This window comes from Tiliqua scincoides, chromosome 6 (assembly GCF_035046505.1).
Source record: "Tiliqua scincoides isolate rTilSci1 chromosome 6, rTilSci1.hap2, whole genome shotgun sequence".
Lineage (NCBI taxonomy): Eukaryota > Metazoa > Chordata > Lepidosauria > Squamata > Scincidae > Tiliqua > Tiliqua scincoides.
This window is the reverse complement of record NC_089826.1, coordinates 43585037-43606522: the sequence shown is the minus strand read 5'-3', so window position 1 is coordinate 43606522 and position 21486 is coordinate 43585037. Positions and strand designations below refer to the sequence as shown.

At 40.8% G+C, this 21486-nt stretch overlaps 1 protein-coding gene across 1 annotated transcript in view; it reads left to right on the top strand.

Moving 5' to 3' along the window:
• Positions 1 to 21486, top strand: part of LRBA (LPS responsive beige-like anchor protein) — a 542055-nt gene that overhangs the window by 256084 nt on the left and 264485 nt on the right. Inside the window, exon 38 of the mRNA XM_066631587.1 lies at positions 16834 to 16958. Within this exon, the coding sequence (XP_066487684.1) occupies positions 16834 to 16958 (125 nt within the window). The remainder of the gene's footprint in view (positions 1 to 16833; positions 16959 to 21486) is intronic.

Below are 21486 nucleotides of genomic sequence, written 5' to 3'. Positions count from 1 at the left end.
AAGCAAAGTCGGACGAACAGTGGCTACAATCTTATTGGTGTAAGAAAGGTAACAGGAGAGAGAGTGCAGTCATGAGATATGTTGAGCCCCCTTTGCACTAGTGCATGACTTAGAAGAAGTAGTGTGTGTAGGGGGTAAAGAGATGCTAATTGCTTAGCAACTTGAGGCATTCCTCATGAGGAGAATGGAAATAGCCTCGCTTCCTGCTGAAGAGAGTTTTTCTGCACTGGAGTTGGTGAGGCTATTAAAGAAAATCAGCCTCAGACTTAAATAGCTTTTCATTTACTTGCTTACTTGCTCTTCATTAACAGTTGCTAATTTTTCTTACTAGTAAAGCTGTAGTCTACTTTCAAACTAATTTGCTGACTTCTGCCTATCTCTCTGAGTATGGGGACAGTAACTACATGGTGCAAATGTACAGATTTTAGCATTTGTATCACTGTGTTCAATTGTGGCCTCCCCAAAAATAAAAAATACAGTTCACAATGTACAGGAGGAGGAATAAAATATGTCACCCTAGCAGATATTGATTATTTCCCTTACACACTTTGTTTATTGTCTCCTTATCCAATATTGCTTCCTAGCAGTTAATTCTTAAAGATGCTTAATTGCTCTCAAGTACCTTGAGTGCTGGACATCAAATTCAATTATTAGGTTAAAAAAAATTCTGTACCTAAGAAAAGTACATAATCCACCAACTCCTTAACAACTTTGAATAGCAGTATACTTTCCGTTAAATAATGTGCACTCCCTAAAATTAAAACAGTGTTTAATTGTGGCAATCCTGTACACACATTGTATGGTATGAGCTTTAATATGGTAAGAATTGCAAATTGAAGAATTTAAGCTAGGAGGCATGTGAGTTAATGGCACCTCTGGAACATAGTTCCCCTGTGTTTCTGTGCACAGTAATAAATTTTAATTACCTGACAACTCACTTTTTTGTAAGGGATCTTTGGTTTTTTTCAGTGCACAGAATAGATAATTGACTGCATTTGTAGCAAATGAGGTTATAAAATTCATGCGTCACTGGATCATAAGTTTCGCAGTGCATAATGAATGGCCTGAGGGGGGCTGAAGTGAGGAGAGGGATCATGTTCTGGTTGAACTAACTGAACACAACTAAGAATTTGAATTATAACCTGTACAATTGTGACAGAGGGCAAATTATATGATCCAAACTTGTCACAGAAGGCATATATCTATTTAATGGGTAGCAATGTCAGCTACCTGTGCTATGACCTAACCGACATTAGGTACCTATGTCGGTATGACTCCCTAACGTATGGCTCCCTAAAGTAATTGTAGCTGAATTACAATTACATCAACCATCACTTGCTTATAGTAGATAATTTTACAGCCCAATTCTATGAACTGACCGGCAGCAAACATACCACTGTCAGCCACTGCTGAAAAAGTGCAAGAAAGCATTTTCCAGCAGCAATCTGGTAGCATGCTGCCTGGATGCTAGTGGGAAGGCCAGAGCCTTCCCATCTGTGTCACCAGAGCTCCAGCTGCTCACAGGAATGGATAAGCCACCATGGGGGGCAGGAGGGGCAGGGAGAGGAGAAAACTGGACATGGAGGAAGTATGATAGGGTGACATAGCTGTGGGACAGAGTAGATACAGCAGCAATGGTGTGCTCCAGATCCTTCACATGTCCTTTACACTACTGGGCCAGGCATGTGTAGGAAAATGATGCACCCAAGCACTTTACTGGGAAGTTAGCATGATTCTCATGCATCTTAGTGGAACATTGGGCAGGAGGTCTGGTCTAGAGGGTAGAGCCTCCATTTGCCTGAAGATTAACATCCACAAGGTCGCCAGTTCGAGGCCACCGGCACCGTGTGACCTTGAAGCAGCTGGCAAGCTGCAGCTGAGCTGTTCCATCTGCTCGGAGCGTGGGAGGATGGAGGCCAGAATGTTAAACCAGGTCGGATTGTAACACCTTGAATGTAGTGGTTCTTGAAAGAAAGAACCTTCTTTCAATTTGTAAAAATCCCTGCGTGGATTTAATAAGCCTGCCTATGTAAACCGCCTTGAATAAAGTCTTGAATAAAGACCAAGAAAGGCGGTATATAAATACTGTATATTATTATTATTATTATTATTATTATTATTATTATTATTATTATTATTATTATTATTATTATTAACATCTACGAAGACTGACTAATGTGGTGGTGGCTTGGTTGACCAGATAGTCCATCAGATGAACAGATTTTCACCTTTGTTCTCTAGCATTCCATATACAAATCATTACAAAGTATAGTTTAAAACTATTTAGCTTGTTGACAAGGAAATATTGTTTAACTGGGGGCTGGGGATAAGAATAGGCCCTCAGTTTGGCTGTACTTGTCGTAAGAGGCGACTGAACAGCCACCGGGTAGATGGGACTCGTCAGCCTGGGAAGGCAGCTCATCTGAGAGAAGGAAAACTCTGATCCCAAACCTCCACTGCCTTGTGGCTACATCCAGTTATGGAAAAGGCTTCAGGAGTCAACCTCGAGGTAAAATCCGGAGCCGGAGTCCCTGAGGCAGTTCATGGCTGAACACAGTCACGTTCTGGCAACTCCTGCGACGCCGCTGGAACCAACCGTATTGGCCTCTGCCTTTCCATTGGACCATTTCAGCGACGTGGAGAGGGGGGATTTGCTGCATGGGTGACAGCCTATCCTCCATACCTACTTTACCCAGGCTTTGCGCACTGGAGAGGACACTCTGTTCCAGAACCACCATTCAGAGTGTGACACCATAGTCTTCCGAGACTGAAGGATGCCAACAACAGATTGTTTACCTGGAAACTGAACACTGATTTTTTTTCCATTGTTCAATATACATTGGCATTTCCATGTACCATTCTCAATATAGGCTATGTTGTATTAAAGTTTATACTATAATATTAATTTGATAGGTATTGTGCATTAAGCTATTGGGTCTCTTCTATAAACAGAATGCGCATACATTTACGCATGTTTAGGAAATTTACATATGCTTTAAGCAGTGTATACAGGTTGCACAAATTTATGTAAATTTCTGCAAACTTATGCCGTTTTTTCAACATAACTTGACAAAGTTTTGTTGGACTTTAATATTCGTGGACCTTGGTATTCATGTGGGGTGCTGGAACCAAAACCCTGTGGATACGGAGGGGCCATTGTATTCATAATAAAAGCACTATAAACGGTATAAAACCAACAAAGCACAGGAGCATATAGTAAAGCCAAAGACACATACCTCCACAGACCAAGACCAATCTTGTTTTGAACTCTAGGCCCAACAAAACAAGGCAGTCTTGATCAAACACCTAAAAGTGGCAGAATATATATTTTGGCAGAATAGTTATGCTTCTACAGTGTAGATATATAGCAACAGATTTAGTTTTTATGAGACTGTGGTCATTGGATAGCTCATTTATATTCACACTGTTATGTAATACTCAGGGTCTCAAAGGGGAAGAAATTATTCCTGCAGATTTTGGAGTCTTGCTTATATTTTAAACTTGTGTGTCTTGAAAATTCTGAAATCTAGTGAGAAAACAGTGCTAAGTAATTTATCAGAATATGATCCATCTGCGGTGCACAGCAGCCTGTAAGAGATGCATTTGTATAGTGATTTGTGGATTGTGATGTAATTCCTCAAGGAAGAAGAGTCCAATAACTTATGAGTGAAGTAGTCATAAATAATTAATAGTATTCAACGAATTCGTATGCAATGACTTTTGCAATTCGTATGCAATGAAAAGAATGACTTTTCATATATGCAAAAATAGAAAATATTTTTACTCTTGCGTTCATACTCAAGGAGTGTGTGTGTGTGTGTGTGTGTGTGTGAGTCCACTCAAAAATGTGTGCTGGTTGTCCCAGGGTGTTTTTCTTTGTGTTTCTATCATTATATGTTATAGCAGCAGAAAAACTGACTGAGGGCCCAATCCTGACCAACTTTCCAGCACCGATGCAGTCATAGTGCAGCCCTAACCTCTGTGACTCTGTGAAACCTCTGTGACTGCCTCCCAACCGCAGGATGTAGTGCACACCCCATTGGCACAGCTGCATCAGCTCTGGAAAGTTAGACAGGATTAGGTCCTGAGTTCTTTGCCTTTAATTAATTACTTTTATAAAGACTGGGTCTTCAAACTTTAGCACTCCTGAAAGTGCTACTTAATACAGCATGTGTGGTATTGCCACTTTTGTTCCTTAGCCAGAAGTGGCAATTTAGAATGACTTTGCATACTATGCTACTATGAAAGAGCAGAGCTAGTTCTGTACTTACAGAAGAGAGCTTATTAAGAAGCTGACTAGCTACAAAGTCGAAGCTCATGATTAGGAAGTAGGTGTTACTCTCTCAGAAAGAAGCAGGAGGTGGGTGGAACCCTATAAGAGATTTAGGCTGCAATCCTAACCACACTTTCCTGAGAGTAAGTCTTATTGAACAAAACAGGACTTACTTCTGAGTAGACCTGGTTAGGATTGTGCCCTTAGTCTTACAAAAGAACAGGCAATATCAAAGGCAAGCATATGTTCTCTGATGATACTGATTCATTAATTATTCTATGCTTCCTCTCCTATTGAAAAGCTTTTCAGCAAGCATCTTCACTAGGAGAGCATGATGAAGAAAAATTTTTGGGATTTGTAATTTCAAGAGTTTCTGGGTTTTCTAGCTGACTGCGAATCTAGTGTGATTGCAGGCCATTCACTGTAGCTACCACCTGTGCTTTTCAGAACATGCATAACATACACTCGAGGAGAATCTATTGTGTGTGTAGGGACTGAACACAGTGGCCAGTGGTGTAGCTCAATGGTTTAGCATTTAAGGAAGGAGGCGGCAAGGGTGAAGGTTTAACAAGAACTACTGATGAGAAAGAGGCAATGCACTAAAGATGAGAGAAAGAAGTAAGGGAACAAACAGAGCAGTAATTTCTATTTCTGCTGTCTTACCAAGGGTTGAAGTGTGGGACACCAGTGTAACAAATCAATCAATACATAGGTTAAATAAAATTAAGCACATACTTTGGTTGGAAAACTGGAAATGTTACGTCTAATAGTATAGCTGGGGAGGGGCAAAACGGCAAGTACTGCAGGTGCCACAATACGCTATGTAAGTGGCATCTCTCTCATACCATCAGAGCCATTCCAGGCAGCAACAGCAATGCGCAAGCGCTCGCCAAAGCAAACGGTGTCTCTTGCTTCTTGCCGTTGCTGCTGAAATGGTTCTGATGGTGATGAGGAGGGCCTCTTAAACAGCTCATTGTGGTACCTGCACTACTTACTGTTTTGCGCCCCCCTCTGGCTACACTACCGGTTACATCTGTGCTGAGCCTCGTTCTTGACCTCCATCTTTATCTCTCTAAGTCCTTGTAAGAACCATTTGATGGTTCTGTGAGCTTCCTTTTATACTAGAAGTGCTAAGAAAATCATGCTGAGTTTTTATTTTGAAGATATTAAGGCTCTGAAATCTTGAGGAGAGCACTATTCCTCATGGGGTAAGTTGCAGAGCACCAAGCAGGATGGGTGCCTTACCATGCTGTTACTATGAGGAAACATATTTCCTCTGAAAGGTGCATAATACACTTCTTTACTATGCTATGTATTAATAAATATTGTTTTGGCTACTTGAAATTTACTATGTAAATTAGTAGGACATGAAGATCCGTTTTATCATAATTATATGCAGTTTTGCTTCCAAGTTAATGCGTTCTGCAGTTTCAATAAAAGAATAGTGTGAGGCTTAGAAAATATTTTACATCATGAAACACTATTTTTCCATTAAGATGGTCTAGAGATCGGTAGCTTGTACTTTATTTATGGCCACTACTTGATAAATGGCTAAGGTTTTAGTTAGTATTCTCCATCTCTATCTGCATGAAGGCACAGTGCATTTCAGTTTGTGAGATAGAAGAGAATGCTTTATCTCATGATGCCCTCTAATACGTAGATGTTATTTCATCAAGATTTATGCCAAAGCTAAAGCCTGGCTGGAACTTGAGCACTTTTATCTTTCAATTTAAAATCAAGTGCATAACACTTATGGCTGAGGTAGGGCAGGCAAACCATTTATTTAACTTGTAGTTAAGATCTAGTCAGAATTTTTTTACAGTCAAAGTCAGCTGAATATAAGGAAAAATGCTTAGACTTAAAATTCTGAAGTATAACAATGGTATAGTGCCTCAAATGTATTGAAGTCCTCATTAAAATGTATTTTTTAATTGTTTGCTGAACTTTCTGCCATTGTTAAATATTTCAAAAGCAAGATCTGATAATCAGTTGCCTAGTGTTTTCGACCTGTTGGAAAATAAAGCTACAATTCTAAGCACAACTAGGCAGTAAGTCTCATGGAATTCAGTAGAAGTTTACTTCCAATTAAACATATATGAGATCAGGCTACTGTAGCACAATAGCGAAGATACTGAGCAGTGAATCTGAACATCGCCAGTTTGTACTTCATCTCTGTGAGAAACTCACTAAGTGGACTTACAGCCCAGTCCTAACCTGCAGTGGAACAGATAGACTGGCTGACCTGTGCTGTATCCAGTGCAGAGTTGGAGGTGGATCTGGCGCAACTTGGAGTAAGGGGACCTCAACAAGGCTACTCAGGTCTGCCCCAGCTAAATTGTTGGAGCAGATTCAAGCAACCTGAAATAAGGCTGGACTGCTCAGGAGGGTCGTTAGGATCCACCTAAGTGCCAGAGACCAGGTCCACCCTGTCCACTGGCCCACCCACTGTCTGCCCTCCCCACTCTGAACGCCCCTGAAACACCCTCCCCCTGCCCTCCTTGAACTTCTGCACCGGCTGCCCGCTGCTGGCACAAACTTACCTCCTCTGGGGCTTGATCTGACTCAGGGAGGTCGGCACAAGTCCTTGTACCAATATCTACTTTGCAGAGTTGTTGTACAGCTAATAGGGCAGTAATACAGTGTAGTACTTTGCACACTCAGACAGCACTATACAGATTATGATTATTTTTCAGTGTTATTTAGGGATTTCTCCCTAATGATTTTAAATATATAAAAAAGTATAGCAATGCATTTTTTCTTATTTTGGTATACAGATGCCATATTCAAAACAGCTTTAATACCTGATTCTGTGAACCAGGGCTTGGTACTGTCACTAGAACTGAGGATCCTGATTTCATTGCAAAAGCTTAACTTTGGTGGTTGTCAAATGTTTTTGACTGGCAGCTCCCTTAACCTACTGGGTCACTGGCCATGGCTCCCCATTAGGGCTACTATACAATGTATAGGGTGGTGGGTCTTCGCAAGGGTTCCACGGCTCCACAGGCTGGATTCTACAGATCCTTGGGGAGCCATGGCTCACAGTTTGGGAACCATTCAGGCCTCATAGTACTGTGTGGCAAAGTGAGGTGGTTACCTCAGTGGCTTTTGGGGTGCCATTAAGGAAGGTTGATATTGACTGGGATAGTAGTGGAGTCTGATGGGGGACAAAATGTAACTTTGGTCAGGAAAAGGAAAGGCCCTGTATTATCTAGCGAAAGCAGCATCAGTTCCTGATGGTGTTGTGCAGGTTTTGTGTTTTGACTTACACTGCTGCATCACACTGCTATGGAAGGGTTAAATAGGAAGGCAGCAGGTTCACTTCTCTTTCTTTGCGCTGAAGCCCTACTCCAACACAAAACTGATTCAGTTAAAATCTCATAGTGCTGGCAGTTCCTAAGAGTTTATTCTCTGTACTAGTGGTTCACCCTGGAAATTTATTAAAAATTAATTCTGTCTTCAATAGACAGATATCTGGTCTGCAGATATCACTGCTCTTACTGATGTTGAAATCCTTGTGATCGATCACAGGAGTGCCAGGCTGAGCAGTATTCATGCTTCCCAGCTGCCCAAATGTAATGTTTCTGATGATTCAGAAAAAAAATACAGTATTTCTCTTTTGGCAAAGACAAAGGTATAAAATGGGTCATGGACTCTGACATATCCAGATCTAGAGCTGTATATTTCTAGATTTTTCTAAAGTGCTGCGATTTGAGACAGCTTCACATTGGCATTACTCTGAGTTAGTCCTGTTCTTGTCTAGGAAGAGTTCACATAGGGCTAAGGGCGCAGTGCTAACCAACTTTACAGCACTGACATAGTTGTGCCAATGTAGCATGCACTGCATCCTGCAGCGGGGAGGCAGTCAAGGGGGCCTCCTCAAGGTAAGGGCATGTTTGTTACCTTACCTTGGGACTGCATTGCAGCTAGACCAGTGCTGGAAAGTTGGTTAGGATTGCACCCTAAGCTAGACATTGTGGCGGCACAACACATTTACTGCATAGGTCTTGCAGATTTCCTGTAAAGTGAAATGAGTGGGTGGGCTATTTAAAATAGAACATGGGTAGGCTCAAGAGAGGTGATGAATATTTCCCCTGCCCATACTCCTCCTCCACAAAATTACTTCCCTCCAACTTTCTTTATCTTGCTTGCGCTACAAATTGAGTCCCACTGGGTGAAAAATAATGACTGTGGAAGGGCAGTTTTTTTGGGATGGGTAGGAAGCATGAGCAAAGGAAGTGTTTTGCTGTGCTGTGCTTTAAATAGTCTACCTGCTCATCTTGTAATACATGGCACTATCTACTTTGGTGTTTGGATTCTTGTTCTGATGCTTTCAAACCTGAGATTAATATTTTGAAAGGCTTATTGGATAAACATAACTGTAGCTGTTATGAGGATAATTAATAGCCTCAGCTTCTAGAGCTGTCAGTCAGGGACTTTCCTCAATGGACAAAACTCACACATATGACCAGGCATAAGCAAACATTTTACCTGCATGATGTGTTTAACCTCCAGCCCAGGAAACAAGAGATGTTTTTCTTTTGAACAGGCATCTTGTGAAATGAGCTCCAGACTGGTCTCCTGTTTTCATTACAGCATGTGGTTTTTTAAGGCTACTGCACTGTACTCTCTGTCAGGTTTTATATTTGGCAAAATTACCCTTCATTCAGATAGATTTTTTTTCTCCCTTCCCCCCTCCCTTTTCAACTAGTTTTATAGCAGACACAGTTGCATTGATTCATTTTAGGATTGTACTGTCTTCCATGAAATGTTAGTTTTATTTTGGTCGCCCCCTATAGGAGCTATAACATTTTGGATTGTGTTTTAGCGGTTTTGCATGGCTCAAAATAAATGGTAGCTTAATCCATCCACTTCTTGACTTGGAAGTCTGCAATTTTGTTGCCTATGGCCATAAATTCCTTTCCTCCCTGCACAGCTGTAGTAGTTGTTCCGTTCCTCTACTTCAGTGTTTCTGAGTAGGTTGTGACCTACTTGGTGGGTTATGAAGTTTAACTGATAACATCAGTTTAACTGATAACTGAGAAGGCAAATGTATGGAGCCTGATGGAAAGTGAAACTGAGTCATATTGTGTGTTTACACATGAATAGGCAAACTTAGTCCTTTGGAAAGGCAGGCTGAGAGGAATCCAACGACACCAGAATGGTCCCGATCCAATGAACGCAGCCACCAAAAAAACACCCGAGAAGGAAGTCCCTCACTCCAAACTGATGAATATATTGAGCCCTATGGAAAGCAAAGCTAAGGTACACATTCGAATTTACTCAGGAATAAGGAAATGAGCCTTGGCTCATGGTCAGGTCAAGCAAAGAGGAATACAAAGCCACCAGAGTGGTCCTGTTCTGATTAAAGTGGAGCCCAACAAATGCTCCAGAAGGCAGCCCCCCCCCCAAAGAATAAAACAGATACTTGAGCTGGTAAGGTGAATTCTTCTTTTTTAGACTTGTAAAGCAGGTGGATCCTGATAGTGATATGGTTTAAATATAAGAAGACATATAGTCTCCATTTTAAATAATCTTAACTGTTGATGTGTTGGTTTTTTAAATAATGTTTAATAATAGTCGTCCTTACATTGATTGGATAGGGTGCAACATTGTAAACATACAATAAATAAATAGAAGTAATTGCTCAAGAACTACCACAAGTGAATCTACCTGCTTGAGAGCACTAGTACCAACTCTTTGCAAAACAGTTTTTCCATAACAGAGTAGGGCAGTGGTTCTCAAACCTTTAGCACCAGGACCCACTTTTTAGAATGATAATCTGTCCGGGACCCACCAGAAGTGATGTCATGGCCAGAAGTGACATAATTAAGGAATTTAAAATAATTAAATTAAACAAATAATTAAATAAGGGGAAGCCAGCCCTGTTCCAAGTGAATTTGCTCTGTAGCCTACCTGTAATAACATCCCCCCCCCCCCAAAACATCAGTAAGATTTGTACCAATCTTACAACTTAAATATAAGATTTGTACCAAACCAACTTAAATATAAGTTCTGGGGCCTGGATAGGACTGAAAATCTTACTGATGTTTCAGGCCTTCCATCGAGAAGGCCTTCCCTGTGTTCTTATCAACTATATGTCTTCAGGTGGTGGGGCCCCAAAGCAGGGTGCCATGTAGGAGAAGGTGATCCTTCATATATCTAGATCCCAAGCAATGTAGGGCTTTAAAGGCAGCAACCAGCTCCTTGAATAGGGCTCAAGTAGCCAATGTAAAGGGAAAAGCACATAAGTTACTTGGTCAGACTGGGTCTTGAAAAGGGCATGGGCTTCAACAGCTTAGGAGAGAGATATTGGGGTGATGATAGTGGACAACTTGATGAAAGTGTCAACCCAATGTGCAGGGACAGTGAAGAAGGCCAATTCCATGCTAGGGATCATTAAAAAGGGGATTAAGAATAAAACAGCTAATATTATAATGCCATTGTACAAATTGATGGTATGGCCACACCTACTGTGTTCAGTTCTGGTCCCAACATCTTAAAAAGGATATAGTGGAACTAGAAAAGGTGCAGAAGAGAGCTACCAAAATGATTACTGGCCTGGGGCACCTCCCTTATGAGGAAAGGCTGCAGTGCTTGAGGCTCTTCAATCTAGAAAAGAGGCACCTGAGGGGGGGACATGATTGAGACATACAAAATTATGCAGGGGATCCACAGAGTGGATAGAGGGATGCTCTTTTCCCTCTCACACAATGCCAGAACAAGGGGACATCCACTAAAATGGAGTATTGGGAGACTTCGAAAAGACAAACGGAAATATTTCTTTACCCAGCGTAATTAGTTTGTGGAACTCCTTGCCACAGGATGTGGTGATGGCATCCAGCCTAGATGCCTTTAAAAAGGAATTGGACAGATTTCTGGAGGAAGACTCCATCACAGGTTACAAGTCGTGGTGGGTATGTACAGTTTGAGATTAGCTGGTGGCTCATTATGAGGGCCAGGTAGGAAATTTTTTCTGTAATCCTAATTGGCCGTGGATGGCAGTTTTTTCACCTACACCAGACTGGTGAGGGAGGGAAGGTATATCAGTAGGTTTCATTAAAAATGAGTCATTGTGTTTAATAAATATGCAAGTTCAACCCAACTGCAATCTGGTGTCTTTGCTGGGGAGCGTGAGTGTAAATAGAATGCTAGATGCAGGGAGGTGGTAGCAAGATGCAAGTACCTTGTGGTCTTGTGTGTGCTCCCTGAGGCATCTGATGGGCCTCTGTGAGATACAGGAAGCTGGACTAGATGGGTCCTGGGCCTGATCCAGCAGGGTTCTTCTTATGTTCTTAGGTTACATTCTGGACCAGCTGAAGCTTTGAGACTATTTTCAAGTGCAGTCCCAAGTAGATAGCATTGCAGTAACCTAGATATGGTGTAACTAGGACATAGATCATTATGGGCATATTGGCTTTCTTCAGAAAAGGTTGCAGCTGGTGCCAAAACTGTACTCATGCATTCCTGGTCAAAATTGAATTTAGAAGCTCATGCAAGCTGTGAACCTGGTCCTGCATGTGGAGTGAGAACTTGTTTAGAACAGACTGTCACCCCAGATCTGAATCAATCTGATTCACTCATCAATAATGTGACTTGTAAATTGATCAAAAGGGCCACCAGTGTTTCCTCTCCACTGTAACAAGGACCAAGACAAAACAGTAGAACAGCTCCACTGAACAACTTCATGGTGATGGAGAAGTAAGATTTATTTGGTATCATTATGGCCATGGAGTAGACTCTAAAGTGAGTTTCAGCTGATGTTGGGTTGAATTAAGCTTGAGTCTTCCTCCACTGTTGTTCTAGCCATTTCCCTCAAAATCTGTTTCATTATCTTTGAATTCCCAGTAAATCAAAGCTTTAGTGAGAAGGAAAGGATGCTTAGGAGCAATTGTATCAACTGACTCAGTCATCTTTTCTTTCCAGGAAATTCAGATTGTCATATGAACAAATAGGAAGTTGCTTTCCACCAACTCCAACTCTTTGTTCATCTAGCTCAGTTTTGTTGACTATGATTGACAGCTTCTTGTTGACTGTGATTGTCAGCATCAAATGATTTGTTGACTATGATTCTCTAGGATTTCAAACAGAAATTTTTCTGTACTTTTCTGGAGATAAAGGGACCATGGGACCTTCTACAGGCAAAATGAGTGTTCTGCTACTGAGCTACATTGCAATATACCCCTTCATCACCTCATACACCAATATGTCCCATCATACCCCTGTACTGCAAATGGGAATGTTGAGAGAGAACTGCCTGCTCACCTAGTGAGTTCATGGTAGAAGTGATTTTGAACTGGGGAAGTCCTGATTTGTAGCTCAGTCTCTTAGCTGCTACACACTATTCAAATTCTTGAAAAGTGGCAAGAGCCAGGAGAGATTCAGGCAGGACTTCTCCAGTGGGAATTGGGGTGACAATTACTTGACAACTGGGGAGTGTGACTATGGGTATGTTATGTATAGCTTATGCTGTTTAAAAATTAACCACTACACCTGAGGTATTCAATCTGTGCGTCCTGCTTCCCTAGTGAGACGTGGCTAGCCTCCAGGGGCGTCGCCAGGCATCTCGGGGAGAGAGGTGGCCGGGCAGCTGCTCTGCTGCTGAGCTCTGCTCTTGCTCTACTGCACATGCTGCCTCCGGCCTTGCTGCTTTTCTGCAGCTGTGAACAAGATGGGTGGGGTAGCGTGAGGCTGGGAGGGCATGTGAAACATGGTGGGGGGAGGTGGGACAGAAGGCTGACTGGGCAGGCAGAGGTGCCGCATCTCATCATGGAGCTCTGTCCAGGTGCAACCTCACCCCAAGGACTACATTTCTCAGTGTGCCCCTTGCCCTGGGCATCCTGGGATTGGTCAAGGCTGGAGGAGAGTAGAGTGCGGAGGTACAGCATCTCGGGGAGAGGGGTGGCTGGCAGGTGCTCTGCTGCTGAGCTCTGCTCAGCTCAGCTGCACATGCTGCTCCTGACTTGCTGCTTTTCCGAAGCTGAGAATGAGGTGTGTAGGGCAGTGTGAAACATGGTGGGGGGAGGTGGGAGAGAAGGCTGGCTGGGCAGGCAGGCAGAGGTGCCACATCTCATCATAGAGTTCTCTCCATGTGCAACCTTGCCCCAAGGATTACATTTCCAAGTGTGCCCCTCACCCTGGGCATCCTGGGATTGGTCAAGTCTGCTTGGGAAGGAAGGAACCAGTCTGCTCCTAGTGGGGGGGGGGTGTCCAAATGCCCCAGCCTGCATCCCTCTGTCTTGCCTGGGGGGAACAGGGGTGGCATCTGCATGTTGGGTGTGTGTGTGTGAGCGAGCAGCCCCCATCTACTTTAGGGTGAGTTGTAATCCTGCTGGGTGTGGCTGCAATCCTTTCCACACTTTCCTGGGAGTAAGCCCCATTGACTCAAATGGGGCTTACTTCTGAGTAGACCTACCTAGGCTTGGGGGTCTGTGTCAGCTTAACCAAGGATCCTCACCTTTCTCTTTTTCCTCCCCCTTCAAAAAAGAAAAAAAGCCACTCTTGATGACTTTGTCTCCACAAATTGATTAAAAATAAAAAAAATCCCCTTTCTTTTTCAGCCATCCCTTTTTCCTCCTGCCTCCTTTGGGGGGGGGGGTACTCTGTTGGCTGCTATTGTAAGACAAAAGGCACAATCCTAGCTAGGTCTACTCAGAAGTAAGTCCTATTGTGTTCAATGGGACTTACTCCCAGGAAAGTGGGGTAAGGATTCCAACCAAACAGTCTCTAGGTCTCAGTTTGCATCAGTTTGCAATTAGCAGATACACACAAAACAAAGTCTTTCCCTCTTGCAAATTCATCACTTCCCCCTCCCTTTCCAAAACCCTCCAGGTGTATTGCTAACAAACTCAGGGCACAATCCTAACCAGGTCTACTCAGAAGTAAGTCCTATTTTGTTCAGTGGGGCTTACTCTCAGGTAAGTGTGGTTAGGATTGCAACCTCAGAGTGCTGGCAGCCTTGTTTCTAGTGTATAATTATAACACCTTCATCCCTATTTTGGGGGTAACTGAGGTGAGATGTTGTAATGGGGAGCCGTGGCCAATGGCTACAAGGATCAGGGGAGGCGTGAGCCGGAAAAGTGAGAACCACTGCACTACACCATTGTCTGTTGATGATTACTCCACTAGAGCAACTATTGACAGGTCAATAGACAGATCTTCCTAATTTCCTGAATGGGGTTCTGTTATAAGCTGCCCTGGAAGTTTACTGAAGAATGGTGTGGTAATTTTTTTTAATGTCCTAAAACGCATCCTCCCCTTAAGTGCCATTCTGTTTTAACTAATTAAGACACACATGAGGAATCTTGTACAGAGTTTTGAAAACAAACTAGAGTCTTGAAAGTTATAATGAACTATTTTTTCAGATAGCACTTTCATGCTTCACTATATTGTTAGATCTAATTTTACTAATTTCATCTCAGTTGCTTAACATGTTGTCGTTTTTGGCATAAGAATGGCATTTAATTTTGCATCAAAAGTGCATATACACAAATAGACACAAATGGATGACATGAATAATTGACCATCTTTACCTAGTACTGGGATGCAGAGTGCTGGGAAGGATTGATGGCAAAAGCAGTTCCAAATTTTGGAAACCTCCATTAGCTTTTCATTGTTATATGTTTGTGGTGCTGGCTCCAATAAGCTTTGCAAGATATGGGCACTAATTACTTGTGCCGATTGCTGTTCTGATGAATAGACTCTCATTGTATCATTTCCCTGAAGATGAGAAGCGGTTTGTGATTCACGACTCTATCCTAGTTGATATTTGATAGCAATTTTAACAGATAAATGATGGGAGGCAGAATGATGAAGTGGCTATCCGTGCTGTATGACTATCAATGGCATACACATAGCCAGCTGTGTTCTGCCTTTTTTTGTAATCGCTAATGGAGAATTTTAAGTTATTAATCACGCTTTGAGCAAATGTAACTTTTTCTTATGCATATAAAAGTCCTAGGTAAGACCTACATACTTGGGGAGGGGGAAATGTCTTGAGTCTGTGTGCATTTAAAATACATGATGTATAGATAATAAAAACAGGGATACAAATAATTTACACAAGAGCAAAAATATAGGAAGGAAGTAGTTCAGTAATGTAATACGAATTGGACTTCTTAATGAAAATTTCACATTTTTTGCATTTATTTTCATGCAATGAATTGTGCAATGTGGACTTTTTAAAAAGTTAATGAATAGAAATGTACTATAGGCCTATAACTCTTTGTTAGATAGGTAGATTCACTTTAGCAAGAAACATTTTCTCTTCCAGGACATCAAATAATTTAATGTGTGGAACCAACAGTATTGTGTGCTTGTGATCATTTGTAATCTATAAATTAATCAGAGCTATTAATTTGTCAGAGTTGACAGATATACAATGATTATTAGCTCATGAAAAAAATGAGGTTGCGCTTTGTATTTTTGGTTATGCTATTTTATAAACAAAATTATAATTTTGTAATTGGAGCATGCAGATGTTGGTTATAGATCTCTAGTGATATTCCTATAGGGTTTATTATTTTACACATAACGAAATTTATTTACACATACAGATGTGAATACGCACCTGAATTGCTGCTTTTGCAGTTTTTAATGGTTAATATACAGTTTTACAGCACACTCACTCATGATCATCTAACAAGATAGGAAGTGGCATTTATATATGGCCACATTAAAAAGGTCTATGCATATTTGAATAATACAATGTAGAAAATAACAAATGTGATAGAACCTTTTTCTAAATGTAAATTTTAAAAAGTGTGCCTTTAGCATTGCACACCATAACATGTAGTTCTTAATTAAATGCAAAATATGGAGCTATATAAAACAGAAATCCAATCTGATTTGTCTGAAAATAGATTGCTATTTCACTCTGCTGGAATGGTTTATTTAAAAACAGGAAATGGAAACGAAATGTATTTTCTTGTGTTGTGCTAAGCCTCAGGGGCTAAATGTAATGAATATTTTAAGAGATTATTTTAATTAAATTCCTGCACATCTAAACAGAGCAATATTTTATTATCACATACATAATCATGTAACAGAAGTATTCATTAAAGTTAACACTTTCTCGACCAAGAATTCATGGTATGATTTACTGACCTTGCGCAAAAAGGCACAAATTAGGAAGAAAAATGAAGGGGGACAGACTTTGATTAATATAGGTAATGCTATACCATATTTATAATAGCCTTTTCCCTATTCTGGTTTATAAATGCAGTCACTGAGAAAGGTGCCCTGCTGAGGCTGAAATGAGGCTGAAATCGGAGCACATGCCACTAGAGTGTGGGGAAACTGATCACACTGTCAGCAATTCATTTCAAAATGATGTATTTAGTGCTCATTTCACCTTCCAAGGAAAAAAAGGAAAGGAGTTCCTTAGACTGGAAGGTGATATTGTTATTTTCAAGGACATACCTAAGTTAAAGATTGTAGAAAGGGATTTGGGTGCTATTTAAAAAAAAAATCCAGTGCAAACAAGGAAAGCTTTATGCAGAAAGTCAGTGCTACCATGCTGTTTGATAATTGCTAACATATGTGTTTCCTCTGTTTCATTGTAGTCGTCCTCGTGAGTTCTGGTGCCTTGACTACTGGGAAGATGACTTGCGGCGCCGGCGACGATTTGTGCGTAACCCCCTTGGATCAACACATCCTGAAGCGACATTAAAAGCAGCCACAGAACATGGTCAGTGTAAAATCTGCTTCTTGCCAGTAGCAGCAGGTATGGTGCATGGCAATGAAGCTCCGGGTTTCATCCGCCTGAGAGAATGTAAAACTATTACACATGTAGCGGTCTCAATGTTGTATTTCAGGCCTGTGCATTTTCAGATCTAATTATATCTTAATGGCATCTGTCTGTGTGAGCCCTTCTGCACAGAGGGTTGAGCTTGCCAGTGATTTGAGACAAAGGTAGCAGATTCCTTTATTCCCTTGGTATGGTTTTGTGACAAATTACCTTATATGAGTTGCAGCAATGTGGACAAGATATATTTCCTTGTGAGAAATCCCCACTGATTATTTTAATTAGCTTGCTGCTTAAAAGGAAAACTGTAGAAATATTTCCAGGAACTCTGTTTTAATCCTCCTGCATCTTAGCTCTTTTTTTTTCAAATCTAGGAAGTGATACAAGCTCTGAGAAACATACTCTCCCAGTGTTGGGGAGAGAGAGAGTTATGTTTGCAACATCTCATCCCAAAAAGTGAAATATATTTGTATTGTAGAACTATACTTCCTGCTTTCTAACTTTCTACATTTGTAAAATCACCTTGGACCACACAAAAAGAATAAATATTTAACATTTCAGGTTATATCATTTGCTTAGACTTTCCTGCAAGCCAGACCAGACAAATGACACTGAAATTGGTACAAAATCAAGATCATTTGCTTGTAATGAAGGTTCTCTTAAACTTGGAGAGTGAATGTTTCAACAAGATGTAAGCTATTACAAATGCATCAAAATGTGCCAGTTTCCACCCCACCCCCCATTTTAAGTCACTTTTCTTTTATTTTTAAGTCACTTTTCTTTTTAACAGTTGTCAGTTAATTCCTATTTGGAATTTATTTTAGAGTATCTCTAGGAAGACAGTATAATTTGAAAAGTTTGTCCTGGGCCAAACATCTTAACCTCTTGCATCTGTCCTTAAACAGCTATTTCTGAAAGAAAATGTCTCCAATATGTCAACAGCTATAATGCCAAATATGACAGCAATTCTTAAAATTAATGACTGAACAGAGAAGAGTCAATAATATGATCTGAACACAGTAATGGTCCTTGGTCCTCACATCTTTGGTTAAAGGAGGGAGAGAGAAATGAGACACAGAATTAATTAGTCACCTTCTGCTTTAAAACTCCTTGTAAATTTTTTTTTTGTTGGATATACATGAAGGGTTTCAATAGTGCAGACTGTCTTGGGCCATTATATGTAGCGTCAGTAATGCTGACACTGTCATTTGTACTCCATCTCATATTTGTAGTAATGAACTGTAACATTAAATTTAGCCGTAGTATCTCTTCATAGTCTATTGATCAGAATTTTCTAAGGTGCACTTAATATACACTATATGAAACTAAATACTTTAAACATTCTTCCTAAGAGTTGAGAACAGTTAATATTGTATAAACTTCTAATACTTAAGTTATCTCTTTCACTTTAGGACTGCAGTGTGCTGTAGTGTACTTTAGTAGTAGTTGACTCTATTGGATAATGGATTGGAAGATGCTCAAAGGATACCGTATTGGGTTCAAGGCAGTCTTTATGATTTAATAAGTGATTACTATAGTTGAATTCAACACATGCTCCTACCTTACAATTTTCATGATGCACGCATTTTTCCAGACGTCTATAAACTTTTAAGTTCTGTAGAGTATGTAGATGATAAAAATTTCAAGTAGTGATCTACAGTGTACTCTGAAACATTTCACTGAAATTATTTATAAAATTACCAACAAATAAAATATAATATTTTATTATATTTAAAATACATTAATGTAAGAAATTTGCATTGAGTGGTGGGAGGGGGACTGAATGATACTAGTTGGAATAATATCACTATCAATATGACCTCTTGAACAGAGGAAACTGTAGAGCAGTGGCATAGCTAGAGGGGGTGCAAAGTACTAAATTTTGCAGGCAGCCTCACTGCAGCATGCAAGTGGCTCCCCCCTTCGGAGCCATTCTGGATGGTGGGGGCAAAACGGAGGCATTCACCCCTCTAGCTAAGCCACTGCTATAGAGCACATTTGAGGAAAACATTTCTTTTGGGGAGGACTTGTGTCCAGCCCTACTTGAGGATTCAAGGTGAGAAGCAACAAGCTAATATGATACAAAATATAGCAAATAATAGAAATCTGCACCTGGAACCTAAATAATTACTTAAATGAGCCCAAGGACATGCACATGCTTGATGGGAATTTTGTTGGTTTGTTTCTACTTTCCTTCAAATACACTTCCATGTCATATCACAAACTGCTTTTGAGATTCAGGTTTAGCAGTTGTTCCCTGGGTGATATAGTTTGGAGGCATGAGTTCAAATCTCCACTTGGCATGCAGAGCTGTTTGTTTGGTTTCTGAATACTGGTTTGATGGTTATATGTATGCATACTTAACTTAGGCTCTCACTGCTTGTCCACATGAAAAGGCCTTCGCTCTGATTCATGTGCAGCACAATTCTGTTTTGTGCTGGAACAGGCAAGCCAGGAGGCCTGCAGTGTATCCAATGCAAGATAGGGGCCCAAAGTGGCTCAGCCGGTGGTTAAGGGAAACTCTTCCCCTTACCCCTGAGTGAGCTACCGTAGCCCCAATGAGTCTCCTCAGACTTGGGCCACCTCCGGAGGTGGCATAAGTCCAAGGAGTGGCTTGTAGCTGCTCTGCGCTGCTCAGGGAAAGGGGTTGGGATCCGGCATAACAGCTGGTTCCAGCCCCGTTTCCCGTTCCCTGCTTACCTGCCTACTCCCTGCCCACCCCAGACCCTTGCCAAGCTCAGCCAACGCAACCCTCCATGTCAGAGTTGGCAGCCTCTGTGCATCTGTGCGCTGGCCCAGTCGACTCTAGAGGAAGCGCAAACATACTTTATGGCATGTTCGCGACCCTCCTGGGCAAGGGACAAGCGCCAGCTCTCAGGGTCATGCGCCAGCACTTTGGATTGCATCCTTAGTCATTTCTCAGACTAAATTTCCTTCACATAATAATCCTTGGCACCTCCATGCTTGTATTGGTGTCAAGGAAAGTACCATTTGAATCAGCAGTAAAAGGATACATTTTTCAGCTATTTCCATTTTCACTTTTGGTGCTCCCACAACTGCAGAAATGGTAACATAGGGGTAGCCATTGTCTTGGTTCTCTAAGTGCAGCCCATAAATGGGAATAGTTCACGTAGTAAAATTTTGGTGATAAATGACCATTTGGGAAGAGGTTATACACTTTTGAAACAATTTTGCAGGCTACTGCAGTTGGTAAACATAATCAGGAATTGAATTTTGTGAAGATGGCACAGGAACTAACACTTTGTGCTTTGAATATCTGAACAGTGCGTGGTAGCCATTTTGAACAGAGTATAGGTTAACCTTCAGGCTTATAATGGAGTATATGATAACATAAAAAAGCATATGCTGTTAATTTTTTTCTTCCAAATAAATGTAGCATCGCATACAGATATGATATCAATTCTGGTTACAAGCAATTGAATCTAGCTTACTGAACTTCAAGGTATCCCCATCATTCTTTCTGTAATGGTTCTTCTGTCCTGTAGTTTCTTTTTAATAGTTAATTACAAAGCTTTCTCAATTACAATATATATACTCCATTCCACAATCAATTTAACTTGAAGCAATTGGATTTGAGCCATTGCAGATGTTTCAATGGGAGCTACACTGGTTTGATTCCATGTATCACCTTAACTGAGATGTACATCAGACTGATATTCTTTTCTATGGCTATATTTTTTTTAACAGTGGCAAATGTTTTACTTTATCAAATCAAAGCTTTTGAATTTGGTCCTATTTGGGAACCACCTGTTGAGCTACAGGGAGAGAGAAAAGCTAGGACAAACATTTGTATAGTATCAGGAAAACATTATTGTATAAAGAAAACATTCTAGAGGCAAACTTGTTTTTAAAAATTGTTTTCCCGTAGAATTTGCATAGCAGGCAACGACCACTACTATTCTGGGTTATAGCACTCACAATGTGGAAGAAGTATTCTTCAAACAAAATAAGATGTAATGTTCAATCCTGTTTTTGTTGAGTGCAATGGATGATGCAATGAACTTCAGTTGGGAAAGGGCTTTTCCCATAGCTCCTACCCTAGAGAATGCAGTTTTGAAAGCTTACAGTTGGAAGAAGTGGAAGAGATCCAAAAACAATCAGAAACCAAGACAACAGTATAGCAAAGCCTAGAGAGAAAAACAGCAAAAATCAGCTTGTTGCAGCCTCATTTATGTATTTCAGTAGCCATCTCTTCCAGGGATTGATTTGATTTGAAGGAGAGCCTCTGGTGCAGAGGTGGCAGAGTAAATACCTGAAGACTAATGTTCTCTGTTCAGACAATCAATATCAGCTCCATGACTATACTCCCGGCTACCTTCTAGTTAAAAACAATTTTTTTTAATTCTGACAATTTAATTGCCCTTCCCAAGCACACATTAAATTGCCTGGGAAGAAGGACTGTCAGAGATTTTTCAAAAGTGGAATGGGCAAGAAAAAGAACATCCAAATC